The following is a 19,516-nucleotide window of genomic DNA, read 5'->3' as shown; positions in this document are numbered from 1 at the left end:
AGGAGGAGCTTGTAGAGCTCCCAGAACCAAATTCAAACTCCAAGGAGGAGAAATTGACTTAATGACAGGTTTGATACGAACCAAAGCCTGTACAAAACAATGAATATCAGGAAGATTAGCAATCTTTCTGTGAAACACAGAAAGAGCAGAAATTTGTCCTTTCAAGGAACTGGCAGATAAACCTTTATCCAGACCATCCTGAAGAAACTGTAAAATTCTAGGAATTCTAAAAGAATGCCAGGAAAAATGATGAGACGAACACCAAGAAATGTAAGTCTTCCAAACTCGATAATAAATCTTCCTAGACACAGATTTACGAGCCTGTAACATAGTATTACGGAGTTAGAGAAACCTCTATGACTAAGAATCAAGCGTTCAATCTCCATACTTTCAAATTTAATGATTTGAGATCCTGATGGAAAAATGGGCCTTGAGATAGGTCTGGTCTTAACAGAAGAGTCCAAGGTTGGCAACTGGCCATCCGAACAAGATCCGCATACCAAAACCTGTGAGGCCATGCTGGAGCCACCAGCAGAACAAACGAACGCTCCTTTAGAATCTTTGAAATCACTCTTGGAAGAAGAACTAGAGGCGGAAAGATATAGGAAGGATGATACTTCCAAGGAAGCGACAATGCATCCACTGCCTCTGCCTGAGGATCCCTGGATCTGGACAGATACCTGGGAAGTTTCTTGTTTAGATGAGAAGCCATCAGATCTATTTCTGGAAAACCCCAGATTTGAACAATCTGAAGAAATACCTCCGGGTGAAGAGACCATTCGCCCGGATGAAACGTCTGGCGACTGAGATAATCCGCTTCCCAATTGTCTATACCTGGGATGTGAACCGCAGAAATTAGACAGGAGCTGGATTCCGCCCATACAAGTATTCGAGATACTTCTTTCATAGCCATGTCTGAAAACAAATGAACGATTCTCTCTTCAGAAGAGGCCACGACTGAAGAGCTCTGAAAATCACACGGAGTTCCAAAATGTTGATTGGTAATCTCGCCTCCTGAGATTCCCAAACTCCTTGCGCTGTCAGAGACCCCCATACCGCTCCGCAACCTGTCAGACTCTCATCTGTTGAGATCACAGTCCAGGTTGGAAGAACAAAAGAAGCCCCTTGAATTAAACAATGGTGATCTGTCCACCACGTCAGAGAGTGTCGTACAATCGGATTTAAAGATATTAACTGAGATATCTTTGTATAATCCCTGCACCACTGGTTCAGCATACAGAGCTGAAGTGGTCGCATGTGAAAACGAGCAAAGGGGATCGCGTCCGATGCAGCAGTCATAAGACCTAGAATTTCCATGCATAAGGCTACCGAAGGGAATGATTGAAACTATAGGTTTCGACAGGCAGAAATCAATTTCAGACGTCTTGACCCCAGGACACTCATCTACCTGTAGTAGAAAGCCAAACCAGTACTGAAACGAGAATCAGCAGAGGTAATGGTATATAAGAGTATATCGTCTATCTGAAAAGGGAGGTAAGAGATGAATCTCTACGACAGATAACAGAGAACCTATGAAATAGATCCCGTAGAAGGGACCATTGAATTCAAATAGGCAATACTCTCCTCACATCCCTCTGACATTCACTGCACACTGAGAGGAAAAGCCGGGCTCCAGCCTGCTGTGAAGCGCATAACGTAGAATCTAGCACAAACTTACTTCACCACCTCTATGGGAGGCAAACTTTGTAAAACTGATTTGTGGGTGTGGTGAGGGGTGCATTTATAGGCATTTTGAGGTTTGGGAAACTTTGCCCCTCCTAGTGACGTATGGGATATACATTCTTACCAGCTCATGGACTCTTGCTAATTACATGAAAGAAAACTAAACCTCTGCCTGTTGATAAGCCCCTGCAGGCCACTTTTATTTCAGTACATTCTATAAGCTTTTCACAGCAAGACAGAACTAGTTAATGTGTGCCATATATGTGTGCTCAATCCTGTGGAGGTAAATGAGACCGCACTGATTGGCTGAAATGCAAGTCGTAAACAGCCCTGAGATAAGGGGGCATTTCTGCAGAGGCTTAGATACAAAGTAATCACAGGAGGTAAAAAGTTTAAATTTAACTGTGTTGGTTATACAAAGCCGGTGGATGTTTTTTTGTTTTTTTAAACTATCACAATTTTGCAGTAGACTGTCCCTTTAAAGCAGACATCCTCAAACTTGACCCTGGAACTACATTTCCTATTATGCTCAGCCAACTGATATGCTGGCTGAGCATCATGGGAAATGTAATTCCAAAACCTCTGGAGGGCCAAGTTTGAGGATGTTTGAACAGACCACAACATACAAGAAAATTTTAAGGGAAGGATTTTCTGTTGTACAGAAATATTTATAGAAACATAATAAATGTAAGAGTACAATGTGTAATCAAGTTCATAGCGCTGTAACACAATTACCTTTCAGGAGGTGCAGGCTTGCGATCATTCTCTGTATCTACAGCTCGTCTCCATCCAATCTCAGGTTCTCTGTCTCCCCATCGTGATGAATCAGACTAAAAAATTTTTTTACAAAATTAATAAAGTTAAAAAATAAAATTAGTTTTGACAAAAAGGTAGCATCAACAATTTTTTCTTTCAGGAAGGATAATATACAAAAATAAAAAAAACAAACGCCACAAATTTTGCAAAGGAATATAAGAACCAACCATAAACTCTGTGCCAGTATTTGTAGTTCTAGAACAGATCTCGACAACATTTGTCTGAAGTCTAGGAACCAAAACATTTTTTTTGAGACAGACATACATACGATCCTCTGCCAGCATCTCCTGCTGTAGTTAGAAGATAAATTACAAATCCGGCTTCCTCCAATCGTTCCCCCATGAGCTGGATGCCAAAAGGGGCACGCAACGATTGGAGGAAGTCTGATTCGGCATTGATCTTCTAACTACAGAAGGAGATGAGGGAGGAAGATAACTGGTCTGCTTTCCAGAAATAAAAGGTAAGTATTTTAAAAATATGAATGAAAAGTTCCCTTGTTTTTAAAGAGTATTTTTAGATACCGGAAGTTTACATTCACTTTAAATATCTCTGTACTACAGAATATTCACAGAAGACCCCTGTCAAAGTAAACTTTTACAATTCAGAAAGAGCATGTAGTTTTAAGACACTTTCCAATTTACTTCCAATTTGTTGCAGTCTTTTTAAATGCACACTTTCTGGTGAACAAGATCCTACTGAGCATGTGAGTAGATTTTTGTTGCAAGATAGTCAGAGGCGCTAGTAGTTTTAACTAAGCCACATTCCCAAAAATCACACTCCTCCCAAGTGTGAGGATATTTGTGTGTATCAAGAGTTAAGATTTAAACGAGTGCTAAGAAACTAACGTAGTGAACTATTATTAGTCTAAAAATACAGATATATGGGGGTATTTGTCCCAAGAGTCTAAGTACAATGCCTATTTATCTTTAGGTATATGCAGACATATTCAATTATGTATAGGCGAATATCGTAATGAGGTTTGAAAATTCTTAGTTCATATACACACAAATATAAAAAATGGAACTCAATCATAATCACTTATGCGATTACAATCTAATAAGAGATATAAAGTTTAATCTATAAAAATGTATTTCTTTCATATAGGTGGCAAGAGTCCATGAGCTAGTGACGTATGGGATATACATTCCTACCAGGAGGGGACAAAGTTTCCCAAACCTCAAATGCCTATAAAATACACCTCCCACCTCCCTCATACCATACCTCAGTTTTACAAACTTTGGCTCCTTAGGAGGTGATGAAGCATGATGTGCTGATTTCTTCAGTGAAAGGCGCTTCTAAGCATATTGAAGTCCAGTTCCTCTCCAAGTGCAGTGTTTGTCTGAGGGATGTGACAGGAGTATTGCATGATACCATGTTTTCGCCTATGGGAAAGCTTTTCATAAGGCTCTCTGTAAATCGGTGGCAAGGATTCATCTGCTGCCTCCCTTTATAGATCGGCAATATACTCTTGTACCATTACCACTGCTATGTTTCAGTACTGGCTTGGCTGTCTGCTATATGTGGATGGGTGTCTTACACGGTAAGTATATACTTTTATTATATAAAAAGTCACTAAGCTATGGATTGGGCACTTTAAAATTGTTATCTATTGTTTGTATACATACCTTGAGTCAGTGCTCTTTTTTAGCGACTTTATTGGTGGCTAAATATTTGTCAAGGTTGGTAGAATCTGTTAAACAGTTTTTTTTTGGAGCTAGTAATTTATTTATAAATTAGGGTGCTAAGTATGTTAGTCTCATGGAATGTTCATAATATATCTATGAGTACAAATACGCCCACTGTTATTCTATCTCAGTCTTATGTACATAGCATTACAGCAGACATGTAAGATTTTATTGCAGCAGCTATAGAGAAGGAAATGACTGCTATTTTGCCTTCAAATAAACGTAAAAGGGTTTTGCAACATTTTCCTAAACCTAGTGAATTAAGTACTGACCTTCAGCATACTGATGGTATCCTCTACTGATGGGGTTTCCTCTGATACAGAAGTTGCCACATCAGAGACAGATAGACAAATCTGTTATTTAAGTTAGAATATATTCGTTCTCTCAAAGGAAGTTTTGTTTACTTTGGGTATTGAGTCTAAACCTCCTGATAAGCTAGTAATTTTCTGTATTTAAGACTACTGTTATTACTCCTGAAGTATTTCCTATTCCTGATGCTATCTCTAATGTGATTGCTAAAGAATGCTCTAAGCCTGGTACCTCTTAACCCTTCTAGGTTTAAGAAATTGTATCCTTTACCTGTAGCCATTTTAGAACTTTTAGAAACAGTTCCTAAAGTTGATGGGGCAATTTTCACTCTTGCCAGCCATACTACTATTCCAATAGAAGAGCGTATTTATTTTGAGGATCCTTTAGATAGAAAGTTTGTATCTTATCCAAGGGGGGCACATTTTCATACTGGCTATTTTCTTAGAACTGTTATATTTAGGGCTGATGTTGCTTCTACTTTTTGGTTGGACATTTTAGCACAGCAGTTGTCTTCAAATTCTGAACATTGTTTTTATGATGCTATATTTGATGTTATGAAGAACAATGAAAAATCCATATCTTTAGCCAAACTAGAAGAGCTTTTTGGCTTAATCTTGGAATCCTGACATGGTGTCTAGATTATTATCTCCACTGTTACTAAGGGGTAAGGGAGTCTTTCTGCCCCAAGACAAGAAATCTAAGAATAATTTTTAAGCTCCCAATCATTTTCATTCCTCTCGTCAGAATAGATAATGGAAAACCACTCTTCCCCTAAGGCTTCTGTCTCAAATTGGAGACCATCTCCAAATTTGAATAAATCCAAGCCTTATAAGAAATCAAATCCTGCCCCTAAACCTACATGAAGGTGCAGCCCTCAAGCCAGTTCTTCTGGTAAGGGGCAGACTAAGCTATTTCAAAGTTTGGCCAAACTATCCAAAATCAGTGGATTCATTATATAATTTTTTAGGGGTATCAAATAGGATTCAGAATAAGACTTCCTTTGGGAAGATTCTCGTGTCAAGAAATAAATAAATCAGGTAAGCATAAATTTTGTTTTCTTTCTAATGACACAGTGAGTCCACAAATCATTATCAATTACTGTTGGGAATACCCAAGCTAGAGGACACATACGGGAGAGACAAGACAGGCTACCTAAACAGAAGGCACCACTGCTTGAAATAACTTTCTCCCAAAAAGAAGCCTCAGCCGAAGAAAAAGTATCAAATTTAGAAAAAGTATCAAATTTAGAAAAAGTATGCAAAGAGGACCAAGTTGCAGCTTTGCAAATTTGTTCCACAGAAGCTTCATTTTTGAAAGCCTAGGAAAGAGAAACAGCCCTCGTGGAACGAGCCGTGATTCTCTCAGGAGGCTGCAGTCCAGCAGTTTCATAGGCCAAAAGAATTCTACTCTTCAGCCAGAACGAAAGTAGCCGTAGCTTTCTGACCCTTGTGTTTCCCAGAGAAACAGAAAAACCAGAAGACTGGTGAAAGTCCTTAATCGCCTGCAAGTAGAATTTAAGCACACACACCACATTTAGGTTGTGCAGCAAACGCTCCTTATGAGGATTAGGACACAAAGAAAAAAGATTTCCTGATTAATATTCCTATCCGAAACAACTTTAGGAAGGAAACCTAACTTAATATGCAGAACCACCTTATCAGAATGAAAGATAAGGGGAATAACACTGCAACGCCAAGAGTTCAGAGACTCTCCGAGCAGAAGAAATGGCAACAAAACTTTCCAAGAAACAAAACTTTCCAAGAGAACATCTTAATATCTAGGGAATGCATAGGTTTAAATAGAGCCTGCTGTAAAACTTGAAAAACAAGGTTAAGTCTCCAGGGAGGAGTAACAGGTTTAAGCACAGTCCTAAGTCTGACCAAGGCCTGACAAAAGGATTGCACGTCTGGCACATCCGCCAGATGCTTATGCAACAAAACAGACCAGGCAGAAACCTGACCCTTCAGAGTACTTGCTGACAAACCCTTCTCCAGACCCTCCTGGAGAAAAAGACAAACTCCTAGCAATCCTGACTCTACTCCAAGAGTAGCCTCTGGATTCACATCAATACAGATATTTACGCCATATCTTATGGTAAATCCTTCTGGTCACTGGCTTACAAGCCTGAATCAAGGTCTCAATGACCGATTCTGAGAACCCGCGCTTAGATAAAATTAAAGCGTTCAAACTGCAAGCAGTCCGCTTCAGAGAAACGATATTTGGATGAAGGAAGGGACCCTAAAGTAGAAGGTCCTTCCTCAGAGGTAGTCTCCAAGGTGGAAGAGATGAGATTTCCACTAGGTCTGCCTACCAGATCCTGCGAGACCACGCCAGTGCTATGAGAATCACTGACCCCCTCACCTACCTGATCCGATCAATGACTCGTGCAAGGAGAGTGAACGGGGCAAACAGGTATGCTAGACTGAAATTCAAAGGGACCACCAGAGCTTCTATCAGGACGGCCTGTGGATCCCTTGACCTCAAACCGTACCTCGGAAGCTTGGAATTCTGCTGAGATGTCATGAGATCCAGCCGCCCCCATTTGAGGGTCAAGCTGGAAAACACCTCCAGATGAAATTCCCACTCCCCGAGATATAAAGTATCTGTTCAGAATATCCGCTTCCCAATTGTCTACTCCTGGAATGTGGATCGCAGATAGACAGCAGTTGTGGGTCTCCGTCTATTGAATAATTCGGGCCACCTCTGTCATGGCCAAGGAACTCTGAGTTCCTCTCTGGTGGTTGATGTACGCCACCGACGTTATGTTGTCTGACTGGAACCTGATAAACCGGGCTGAAGTTAACTGAGGCCAGGCCAGTAGAGCATTGAAGATCGCTCTCAGCTCTAGGATGTTTATGGGGAGATCTGACTCCTCCAGAGTCCATAGACCCTGAGCCTTAAATGAGCCCCAGACTGCTCACCAACCCAGCAGGCTGGCATCCTTGGTCACAATCACCCAGGAAGGTCTGAGGAAGCAAGTTCCCTGGGAGAGGTGTTCCTGAGACATCCACCATGGAAGAGTCTCTTGTCTGATCCAGATCAGATCCGCATAGTCCCCGTTCCATTTTCTTAGCATGCATAACTGCAGAGCTCCGAGATGGAACCGAGCGAACAGGATGTCGTCCATGGAAGCTACCATCAGACCAATTACCTCTATACATTGAGCCACTGTCGGCCAAAGAGATGAATGAAGGGCAAGGCAAAAGAGTAGAAAATCTTGGATTTTCTGACCTCTGTCAGAAATATCTTCATAGATAGAGAATCTATTATGGTTCCCCAAGAACACTACCCTTGTAGCTGGAACCAGAGAACTTTTCCTAGATTCACCTTCCATCCGTGGGAGCGAAGAAAAGACAAGATCGCCGTATGAGAGTTTGCTTGTTGAAGATGGCGCCTGAACCAGAATGTTGTCCAGATATGGCGCCACTGCAATGCCCCAAGACTGGATCACTGCCAATAGAGCCCCCAGAACCTTTGACACATCACCTCCTCCTTGCACTGCAGGCAAAGAGAATGACTGGGGTTTGTGGGAAGGGAAGTGATACTTAACAGCTTTGCTGTGGTGCTCTTTGTCTCCTCTTGCTGGCCAGGAGTGATTTTCCCAACAGTAATTGATGATGATCCGTGGACTCACTGTGTCATTACCAATTTGTCACTCTTCTGTGTGACCTTGCAACAGCACCAAGAATATTCTTAATAGTTTTAGGTGCCCTTTTAGCTGTAATCAGAGAGCAGGGTATAGCGGTGTTTCCTTATTAGGACAAAATCTTGGTACTAGCTCAATAGATTTCCAGATAGGGATAGAGTCATGGATACTGAATCTAACAGGAAGGAGACGTTTGAGATTGGTTTCAGTTTGTCTAAACCTTTAGTCTCTTAGCATTCCCTTCATGGCTATATGCATGGAAGTTTTAGGTCTCATGATTGCAGCATCGGACGTGATCCTTTTTGCTTGTTTTTATATGAGACCCCTACAGCTTTGTATGTGGCACCAATGGTGCAGGGATTATACTCATATCACAACTGATATACTTAAATCCCAACACTCAACTCTCTGACTTGGTGGTTAAACCATTACCTTATTGTTCAAGGAGCCTCCTTTGTTCATCCTACCTGGACTGTGATCACAACAGATGCACGTCTCACAGGTTGAGGGAGCTGTTTGGGGGTCTGAGAGCACAAGGCATTTGGAATCCTCGAGAGGCGATGTTACCAATCTATATCTTCGAACTCTGTGCTATTTTCAGAGCTCTTCAGGCTTGGCCTCTATTAAAGAGGGAATCGAATATATGGTTTCAAACAGACAATGTCACAACAGTGGCATGTGTCAATCAGGGGAACTCACAGTCCCCTAACAACGAAATGAGTATCTCTAATACTTTCTTGGGCAGAATCCAACTCTTATCTAATCACTGTGATTCATATACCAGGTATAGACAATTGGGATGCGGATTATCTCAGCCGTCAGACTTTACATCCGGGGGAGTGGTCTTCATCTAGATGTGTTCTATCAGATTGTGCAGATGTGGGGGTCTTCCAGACATAGATCTGATGGCCTCTCGTCTAAACAAGAAACTTTCCAGATACCTTTCCAGATCCAGGGATCCTGGGGCGGAATTGATGGATGCTCTAGCAGTTCCATGGTTTTACCAACCTGCTTACATTTTTCCACCTCTGGTGCTTCCAAGAGTGATCTCAAAGATCATAATGGAACAATCTTAGGGGTTTCTGAAAGCACCAGCATGGCCTCACAGGTTCTGGAATGCGGACCTTGTCCGAATGTCCAGTTGCCAACCTTGGTCACTTCCTCTAAGACCAGACCTGTCTCAAGGCCTGTTTTTCCATCCGGATCTCAAATCTCTAAATTTGAAGGCATGGAAATTGAATGCTTAGTCATAAAGGTTTCTCTGACTCTGTGATTAACACTGATACAGGCTCGTAAGACTATTTCAAGGAAAATATATCACAAGGTTTGGAAAACCTATATATCATGGTGTTCCACTCATGATTATTCTATGCATTCTTTTAGAATTCCTAGGATTGTACAGTTTCCTCAGGATGGTTTGGATAAAGGTTTGTCTGTCAATATTTTTAAAGGACAAATATTTGCTCTGTTTTATTTCACAGAAAGATTGCTAATCTTCCTGATGTTCACTGTTTCATACAGGCTTTGACTGATATCAAACCTGTTATTAAATGTCTCACTCCTTCTTGGAGTCTAAATTTGGTATTAAAGACTTTGCAGGCTCCTCCTTTTGAGCCTCTGCATTTTTTGGACATTAAACTACTTTTTTGCAAAGTGTTATTTCTCTTGGCTATCTCTTCTGCTAGAAGAGTTTCTGTATTGTCTGCTCTCTTGAGAGTCATCTGATTTTCCATCAAGATAAGCTGTTTTGAGGACTTTGTTTAATTTTTGCCTTAAAGGGACAGTCAACACCAGCATTTTTGTGGTTTAAAAAGATAGATGATCCCTTTATTACCCATTTCCCAGTTTTGCATAACCAACACTGTTATATAAATACACTTTTTACCTCCGAGTCTCTGCAGACTGCTCCCTTATTTTAGTTATTTTGGCAGACTAGCAATGTAGCCAATCAGTGCTCACTCCAGTGTAACTTCACGTGAATGAGTTCAATGTTATCTATATGAAACACATGAACAAATGCCATCTAGTGGTGAAAGTGCATTCAGATTAGAAGCAGTCGTCAAGGTCTAAGAAAAAAATAAAATGTATGCTTACCTGATAAATTAATTTATTCCTTGACACGGTGAGTCCACGGGATCATTAATTACTGTTGGGAATATCACTCCTGGACAGCAGGAGGCAAAGAGCACCACAGCAAAGCTGTTAAGTATCACTTCCCTTCCCACAAACCCCAGTCATTCGACCGAAGGAAAAACAAAATTATGCTTACCTGATAATTCCATTTCCATCTGTATGGGAAGAGTCCACAGCTGCATTCCTTAGTTGTGGGAAATAGTGAACCTGGCCACCAGGAGGAGGCAAACACACAACAGCCAAAGGCTTAAATACCTCTGCCGAGGGAACAAGGAACAGTAGGAGAAATATTAGGATGAAAAAGGTGCCAGAAGAAAAAAAAACATAATTTATGCTTACCTGATAAATTCCTTTCTTCTGTTGTGTGATCAGTCCACGGGTCATCATTACTTCTGGGATATTATCTGCTCCCCTACAGGAAGTGCAAGAGGATTCACCCAGCAGAGCTGCCACACAGCTCCTCCCCTCTACGTCACCTCCAGTCATTCGACCAAAGACCAACGAGAAAGGAGAAACCAAGGGTGTAGTGGTGACTGAATTATAATTTAAAAAATATGTACCTGCCTTAAAAAACAGGGCGGGCCGTGGACTGATCACACAACAGAAGAAAGGAATTTATCAGGTAAGCATAAATTATGTTTTCTTCTGTTATGTGTGATCAGTCCACGGGTCATTACTTCTGGGATACCAATACCAAAGCAAAAGTACACGGATGACGGGAGGGATAGGCAGGCTCATTATACAGAAGGAACCACTGCCTGAAGAACCTTTCTCCCAAAAATAGCCTCCGAAGAAGCAAAAGTGTCAAATTTGTAAAATTTGGAAAAAGTATGAAGCGAAGACCAAGTTGCAGCCTTGCAAATCTGTTCAACAGAGGCCTCATTCTTAAAGGCCCAAGTGGAAGCCACAGCTCTAGTGGAATGAGCTGTAATTCTTTCAGGAGGCTGCTGTCCAGCAGTCTCATAGGCTAAACGTATTATGCTACGAAGCCAAAAAGAGAGAGAGGTAGCAGAAGCTTTTTGACCTCTCCTCTGTCCAGAATAAACGACAAACAGGGAAGAAGTTTGGCGAAAATCTTTAGTTGCCTGCAAGTAGAACTTGAGGGCACGAACTACATCCAGATTGTGTAGAAGACGTTCCTTCTTTGAAGAAGGATTTGGACACAAGGATGGAACAACAATCTCTTGATTGATATTCCTGTTAGTGACTACCTTAGGTAAGAACCCAGGTTTAGTACGCAGAACTACCTTGTCTGAGTGAAAGATCAGATAAGGAGAATCACAATGTAGGGCTGATAACTCAGAGACTCTTCGAGCCGAGGAAATAGCCATTAAAAATAGAACTTTCCAAGATAACAATTTTATATCAATGGAATGAAGGGGTTCAAACGGAACACCCTGTAAAACGTTAAGAACTAAGTTTAAACTCCATGGCGGAGCAACAGTTTTAAACACAGGCTTGATCCTAGTTAAAGCCTGACAAAAGGCCTGGATGTCTGAATTTTCTGACAGACGCCTGTGTAACAAGATGGACAGAGCTGAGATCTGTCCCTTTAATGAGCTAGCCGATAAACCCTTTTCTAAACCTTCTTGTAGAAAAGACAATATCCTAGGAATCCTAACCTTACTCCAGGAGTAATCTTTGGATTCACACCAGTATAGGTATTTACGCCATATTTTATGGTAAATCTTTCTGGTAACAGGCTTCCTAGCCTGTATCAGGGTATCAATAACCGACTCAGAAAAACCACGTTTTGATAAAATCAAGCGTTCAATTTCCAAGCAGTCAGCTTCAGAGAAGTTAGACTTTGATGTTTGAATGGACCCTGAATCAGAAGGTCCTGTCTTAGAGGTAGAGACCAAGGCGGACAGGATGACATGTCCACTAGATCTGCATACCAAGTCCTGCGCGGCCATGCAGGCGCTATTAGAATCACTGATGCTCTCTCCTGTTTGATTTTGGCAATCAATCGAGGAAGCAGTGGGAAGGGTGGAAACACATAAGCCATCCTGAAGTTCCAAGGTGCTGTCAAAGCATCTATCAGAACCGCTCCCGGATCCCTGGATCTGGATCCGTAGCGAGGAAGTTTGGCGTTCTGGCGAGACGCCATGAGATCTATCTCTGGTTTGCCCCAACGTTGAAGTATTTGGGCAAAGACCTCCGGATGAAGTTCCCACTCCCCCGGATGAAGAGTCTGGCGACTCAAGAAATCCGCCTCCCAGTTCTCCACTCCCGGGATGTGGATTGCTGACAGGTGGCAAGAGTGAGACTCTGCCCAGCGAATTATCTTTGATACTTCTATCATTGCTAGGGAGCTTCTTGTCCCTCCTTGATGGTTGATGTAAGCTACAGTCGTGATGTTGTCCGACTGAAACCTGATGAACCCCCGAGTCTTTAACTGGGGCCAAGCTAGAAGGGCATTGAGAACTGCTCTCAATTCCAGAATGTTTATTGGCAGGAGACTTTCCTCCTGACTCCATTGTCCCTGAGCCTTCAGAGAATTCCAGACAGCGCCCCAACCTAGAAGGCTGGCGTCTGTTGTTACAATTGTCCAGTCCGGCCTGCTGAACGGCATCCCCCTGGACAGATGTGGCCGAGAAAGCCACCATAGAAGAGAGTTTCTGGTCTCTTGATCCAGATTCAGAGTGGGGGACAAATCTGAGTAATCCCCATTCCACTGACTCAGCATGCACAATTGCAGCGGTCTGAGATGTAGGCGTGCAAAGGGTACTATGTCCATTGCTGCTACCATTAAGCCGATCACCTCCATGCATTGAGCTACTGACGGGAGTTGAATGGAATGAAGGACACGGCATGCATTTAGAAGCTTTGTTAATCTGTCTTCTGTCAGATAAATCTTCATTTCTACAGAATCTATAAGAGTCCCCAAGAATGGAACTCTTGTGAGAGGAAAGAGAGAACTCTTCTTTTCGTTCACTTTCCATCCATGCGACCTTAGAAATGCCAGAACTAACTCTGTATGAGACTTGGCAGTTTGAAAGCTTGAAGCTTGTATCAGAATGTCGTCTAGGTACGGAGCTACCGAAATTCCTCGCGGTCTTAGTACCGCCAGAAGGGCACCCAGAACCTTTGTGAAGATTCTTGGAGCCGTAGCCAATCCGAATGGAAGGGCTACAAACTGGTAATGCCTGTTTAAGAAGGCAAACCTTAGATACCGGTAATGATCTTTGTGAATCGGTATGTGAAGGTAAGCATCCTTTAAATCCACTGTGGTCATGTACTGACCCTTTTGGATCATGGGTAAGATTGTCCGAATAGTTTCCATTTTGAACGATGGAACTCTTAGGAATTTGTTTAGGATCTTTAAATCCAAGATTGGCCTGAAAGTTCCCTCTTTTTTGGGAACCACAAACAGGTTTGAGTAAAACCCTTGTCCTTGTTCCGACCGCGGAACCGGATGGATCACTCCCATTAATAATAGATCTTGTACACAGCGTAGAAACGCGTCTTTCTTTATTTGGTTTGTTGACAACCTTGACAGATGAAATCTCCCTCTTGGGGGAGAGAATTTGAAGTCTAGAAGGTATCCCTGAGATATGATCTCTAGCGCCCAGGGATCCTGGACATCTCTTGCCCAAGCCTGGGCGAAGAGAGAGAGTCTGCCCCCCACTAGATCCGGTCCCGGATCGGGGGCCCTCGGTTCATGCTGTCTTTGGGGCAGCAGCAGGTTTACTGGCCTGCTTGCCCTTGTTCCAGGACTGGTTAGGCTTCCAGCCTTGTCTGTAACGAGCAACAGCTCCTCCCTGTTTTGGTGCAGTGGAAGTTGGCGCTGCTCCTGCTTTGAAATTCCGAAAGGGACGAAAATTAGACTGTCTAGCCTTAGCTTTGGCTTTGTCTTGAGGTAGAGCGTGGCCCTTACCTCCTGTAATGTCAGCAATAATTTCTTTCAAACCGGGCCCAAATAAAGTTTGCCCCTTGAAAGGTATATTAAGTAATTTGGACTTAGAAGTTACATCAGCCGACCAGGATTTTAGCCACAGCGCCCTGCGTGCCTGAATGGCGAATCCTGAATTCTTAGCCGTAAGTTTGGTTAAATGTACTACGGCCTCCGAAATGAATGAATTAGCTAGTTTAAGGACTCTAAGCCTGTCCGTAATGTCGTCCAGCGTAGCTGAACTAAGGTTCTCTTCCAGAGACTCAATCCAAAATGCTGCCGCAGCCGTGATCGGCGCGATGCATGCAAGGGGTTGTAATATAAAACCTTGTTGAATAAACATTTTCTTAAGGTAACCCTCTAATTTTTTATCCATAGGATCTGAAAAAGCACAGCTATCCTCCACCGGGATAGTGGTACGCTTAGCTAAAGTAGAAACTGCTCCCTCCACCTTAGGGACCGTTTGCCATAAGTCCCGTGTGGTGGCGTCTATTGGAAACATCTTTCTAAATATTGGAGGGGGTGAGAACGGCACACCGGGTCTATCCCACTCCTTAGTAACAATTTCAGTTAATCTCTTAGGTATAGGAAAAACGTCAGTACTCGCCGGTACCGCAAAGTATTTATCCAACCTACACATTTTCTCTGGTATTGCAACAGCGTTACAATCGTTGAGAGCTGCTAAGACCTCCCCTAGTAATACACGGAGGTTTTCCAATTTAAATTTAAAATTTGAAATATCTGAATCCAATCTGTTTGGATCAGAACCGTCACCTACAGAATGAAGCTCTCCGTCCTCATGCTCTGCAAGCTGTGACGCAGTATCAGACATGGCCCTAGAATTATCAGCGCACTCTGTTCTCACCCCAGAGTGATCACGCTTGCCTCTTAGTTCTGGTAATTTAGCCAAAACTTCAGTCATAACAGTAGCCATATCTTGTAATGTTATCTGTAATGGCTGCCCAGATGTACTAGGCGCCATAATATCACGCACCTCCCGGGCGGGAGATGCAGGTACTGACACGTGAGGCGAGTTAGTCGGCATAACTCTCCCCTCGCTGTTTGGTGAAATTTGTTCAATTTGTACAGATTGGCTTTTATTTAAGGTAGCATCAATACAGTTAGTACATAAATTTCTATTGGGCTCCACCTTGGCATTGGAACAAATGACACAGGTATCTTCCTCTGAATCAGACATGTTTAACACACTAGCAATAAACATGCAACTCGGTTACAATTTTATTTAATAAAAACGTACTGTGCCTCAAGAAGCACTAAACGATTAAATGACAGTTGAAATAATGAACTGAAAAACAGTTATAGCATCACTCTTAACAAACAACACAACTTTTTAGCAAAGGTTTGTTCCCATTAGTAAAATAACACTAATTAAATTTTAAACATAAAAATTACAGAGCAACGTTTTAAATCACAGTCACCATATAAGTCTCACAGCTCTGCTGAGAGAATCTACCTCCCTTCAAAGAAGTTTGAAGACCCCTGAGTTCTGTTAGAGATGAACCGGATCATGCAGAAAAACTGACTGGAAATTTTTGATGCGTAGCAAAGAGCGCCAAAAACGGCCCCTCCCTCTCACACACAGCAGTGAGAGAGAATCGAAACTGTCATAATTAACACAAGCAAACTGCCAAGTGGAAAAATAATGCCCAAATACTTATTCACTCAGTACCTCATTAATGCAAACGATTCTGCATTCCAGCAAAAACGTTTAACATGAAAAATACCTAATAAAAGGTTTAATGTACTTGTACAGAGTAATTCCGGTGAAATACCATCCCCAGAATACTAAAGTGTAGAGTATACATACATGTTCATTATAACGGTATGGCAGGATTTTTTCATCAATTCCATTCAGAAAATAAAAACTGCGACATACCTCAATGCAGATTCAACTGCCCGCTGTCCCCTGATCTGAAGCTTTTACCTCCCTCAGATGGCCGAGAAACAGCAATATGATCTTAACTACTCCGGTTAAAATCATAAGAAAACTCTGGTAGATTCTTCTTCAAACTCTGCCAGAGAGGTAATAACACGCTCCGGTGCTATTGTAAAATAACAAACTTTTGATTGAAGTTCTAAAAACTAAGTATAATCACCAAAGTCCTCTCACACCTCCTATCTAGTCTTTGGGTGCAAGAGAATGACTGGAGGTGACGTAGAGGGGAGGAGCTGTGTGGCAGCTCTGCTGGGTGAATCCTCTTGCACTTCCTGTAGGGGAGCAGATAATATCCCAGAAGTAATGATGACCCGTGGACTGATCACACATAACAGAAGAAATTAAATTTAGGGACGCCCATCGGAGAAAACAGGCGAGAGCTGTGGACTCTTCCCATACAGATGGAAATGAAATTATCAGGTAAGCATAATTTATGTTTTCCATCTTAATATGGAAAGAGTCCACAGCTGCATTCCTTAGTTGTGGAAAACATATACCCAAGCTCTTGAGTACAAAGAATGCTCAAACAGGAGGGCAAAAAAGAAAGGCGGACCCTAATCTGAGGGCACCACAGTCTGCAAAACCTCTCCCCGAAGGCTGCTTCAGCAGAAGCAAAAACATCAAACTAGTAAAATTTGGAAAAAGTATGTAAGGAGAACCAGGTAGCCACGTTATAAATCGTATCCATAGACCTCATTTTTGAGGCCCAAGAGGAAACCACTGCTCTCTTAGAATGAGCTGTAATCCTCAGAGGCTTATGTCACATCATCTATGCTAAACGGATGACACTCCTCAGTCAAAAAGATAAGGAAGTCAAAGAGGCCCTCTGACCCCTATGCTTCCCGGAAAGGAGAACAAACAAAGAGGTTTGTCTAAATTCCTTTGTGGCCCGAAGATAGAACTTCAAAGCACAAACCACATCCATGAGTATGTTGTAAACGTTCCTTCGAGGAAAAAGGATTAGGACATAAGGAACCACAATCTCTTGATTGATGTTGCGAATTGACACAACCTTAGGAAGAAAACCTAACTTGGGTCGTAGAACAGCCTTATCGGCAGGAAAAGCCAAATAAGGAGGGACGCATTGCAGGGCACCAGATACCCTGCGCGCATAAGCAATAGCCATAAGAAAAGGAATCTTCCAAGACAACAATTGTCTACATCATGCATAGGCTCCAACTGAGCCCATTGCAAAAATTTAAGAACAAGATTTAAACTACAAAGAGGAGCTTTAGATCTAAACAAAGGTCTGATGCCAGCAGAGCCTTAAAAAATGGCTGCACATCTGGAAGCTCAGCAAACGTCTAGTGCAGCAACACAGACAGGGCCGAAAACTGTCCCTACATGGGACTTGCAGAAAAGCCCTTCTCCAGTTCATCCTGGAGAACAGAATAAGTAGGTCCTCCACACCTTATGATAGATGCGACGAGCAACCAGCTTAAGAGCTTGAATGAGTGTAAAAATAACTTTCAGAAAACCCTTTCCTGGCTAGGACTAAGCGTTCAATCTCCACACAGTCAGCCTCAGAGAATCTAGACATTTATGACCAAAGAGACATTGGTCAGCAGACCCTTGCGACAAGGTAACTTCCACGGAGGAGAGGACTACATCCCCACTAGATCTGTGAACCATATCCTTTGCGGCCAAGACTGAGCAATCAGTATCACCAACGCCTGCTTGACTATCCACTACACTAAGAAGTAGTGGTAAAGACCGGAAAGGATATATTAGATTGAACCTCCAAGGCACCGCTAATGCATCTATTAACTATACCTGAGGATCCCTGTACCTCGACCCATATCTGGGTAGCTTGGCATTGAAAAGTCATAAGATCTTCCTCTTGCAAATCTCCACAAACACTCGGGATGGAAAGACCATTCCCCCAAGATAAAATAATTGTCTGTTGAGGAAATCCGCTTCCCAGCTGTCCACACCCGGAATGTGGATTGCTGACCGAGAACAAATGTGGGTCTCCCCCCACACCAGAATCTGAGATACTTCCCTCATAACTAGGGCGCTTCTAGTTCCCCCCTGATGGTTTATGTAAGCCGAGGATATATTCTTTGATTGTAATCAGATTAACTGGGACGAACTCCGCAAAGGCCAAATCCACTGAGGATATATTCTCTAATTGGAATCAGATTAACTGGGACGAACTCAGCAAAGGCCAAGCCTTCAGAGCATTGTTTATTGCCCAAATATCCAAAATAAGATCAGGAGGGAGCTTTACCCTGAGACCATAGGCCTGTGCTTTCCTGGCACCCCAAATAGCTCCCCATCCTGACATACTCTCAACCACAGTCAATCACCCAGGATGGTCTTGAGATGGACGTCCCTCAGGACAAATTATCTGGACAAAACCACCAAGAGAGCAATTTTCTTGATCGGTTGTCCAGAGAAATCTGTTGAGACAGATCCAAATACTCGCTGTTCCACTACTTCAGCATGCACAGTTGCAACAGACTGAGGCGAAACCAAAGGAAATGATGTCCATGCTGGACACCACGAGACCAATCACATCCATACACCGAGCCACAGATGGCCTTAAGGAAATCTGAAGGGCAAGACATGTTGAAGCTAGCTTGCAACGTCTCTGGTCTGTTAGAATATTCTCATGTCTATGGAGACTAATATAGTACCAGTGAATTCTACCCTGGTACTTGATACAAGGGAACTCTCTCTAGATTATCTTCCATCCATGGGATCGAAGAAGATAGTAGAGATTCCGAATGGTCCACTCTTGGAAAATAAAATTGGAGCCGTAGCTAGACCAAACGGAAGGCAATAAACTGGAAGTGCTGGTCAAGGAATGCAAACCCTAGGAAAGGGAAGAGGTCCTTGAGGATTGGTACGTGAAGGGAGCATCCTTCAGATCTGTCATGGTCATGAACTGCCCTTTTCGAACGAGGGTAAGAATGGACCTTGTCTCCATCTTGAACGAGGGGACATTTAAAAACTTGCTTAAGTACTATAGGTCCAGAATCGGAAAGTTCCCTCCTTCTTAGGGACCATGTAAAGGTTTGAATTTTATCCCAAACCTCTCACTGCGATAGGCACCAGGTCAATAACTCCTAAGAGGACAAATCCTGTACACACCCCAGAAAGGCTTCCCTCCTTTCTTGTCAGGAAGACAAGAGTAATCAGCCCTTGGGTGGCTAAGACTTAAAAACTATCTTGTAAGCCTGAGCTATGACCTCCTGGACCCTGAACCAAGCGAATGAGAGACATACATACTGCCCCCTACACAATACAGAAAAAGGACTGGGGACTGCCCGACCATGCCGACTTAGAATCGGCGGGCTTCTTGCTCTGCTTGGATTTATCCCAGGACTGTGTCGGCTTCCAAGAGTGCTTGGTTTGCTCTGGCTTAGCGGAGGACTGCTGACATGGGC

General features: G+C 42.6%; 1 protein-coding gene across 1 annotated transcript in view; it reads right to left on the bottom strand.

The window, feature by feature from the left end:
• Window positions 1–19,516, bottom strand: part of EIF3A (eukaryotic translation initiation factor 3 subunit A) — a 204,805-nt gene that overhangs the window by 116,498 nt on the left and 68,791 nt on the right. Inside the window, exon 18 of the mRNA XM_053692671.1 lies at window positions 2,419–2,513. Coding sequence (XP_053548646.1) covers window positions 2,419–2,513 — 95 coding nt within the window. The remainder of the gene's footprint in view (window positions 1–2,418; window positions 2,514–19,516) is intronic.

Source organism: Bombina bombina, chromosome 9, assembly GCF_027579735.1.
Source record: "Bombina bombina isolate aBomBom1 chromosome 9, aBomBom1.pri, whole genome shotgun sequence".
NCBI lineage: Eukaryota > Metazoa > Chordata > Amphibia > Anura > Bombinatoridae > Bombina > Bombina bombina.
Note: the sequence above shows the minus strand (reverse complement) of the source record. Positions and strands in the feature narration are given on the sequence as shown.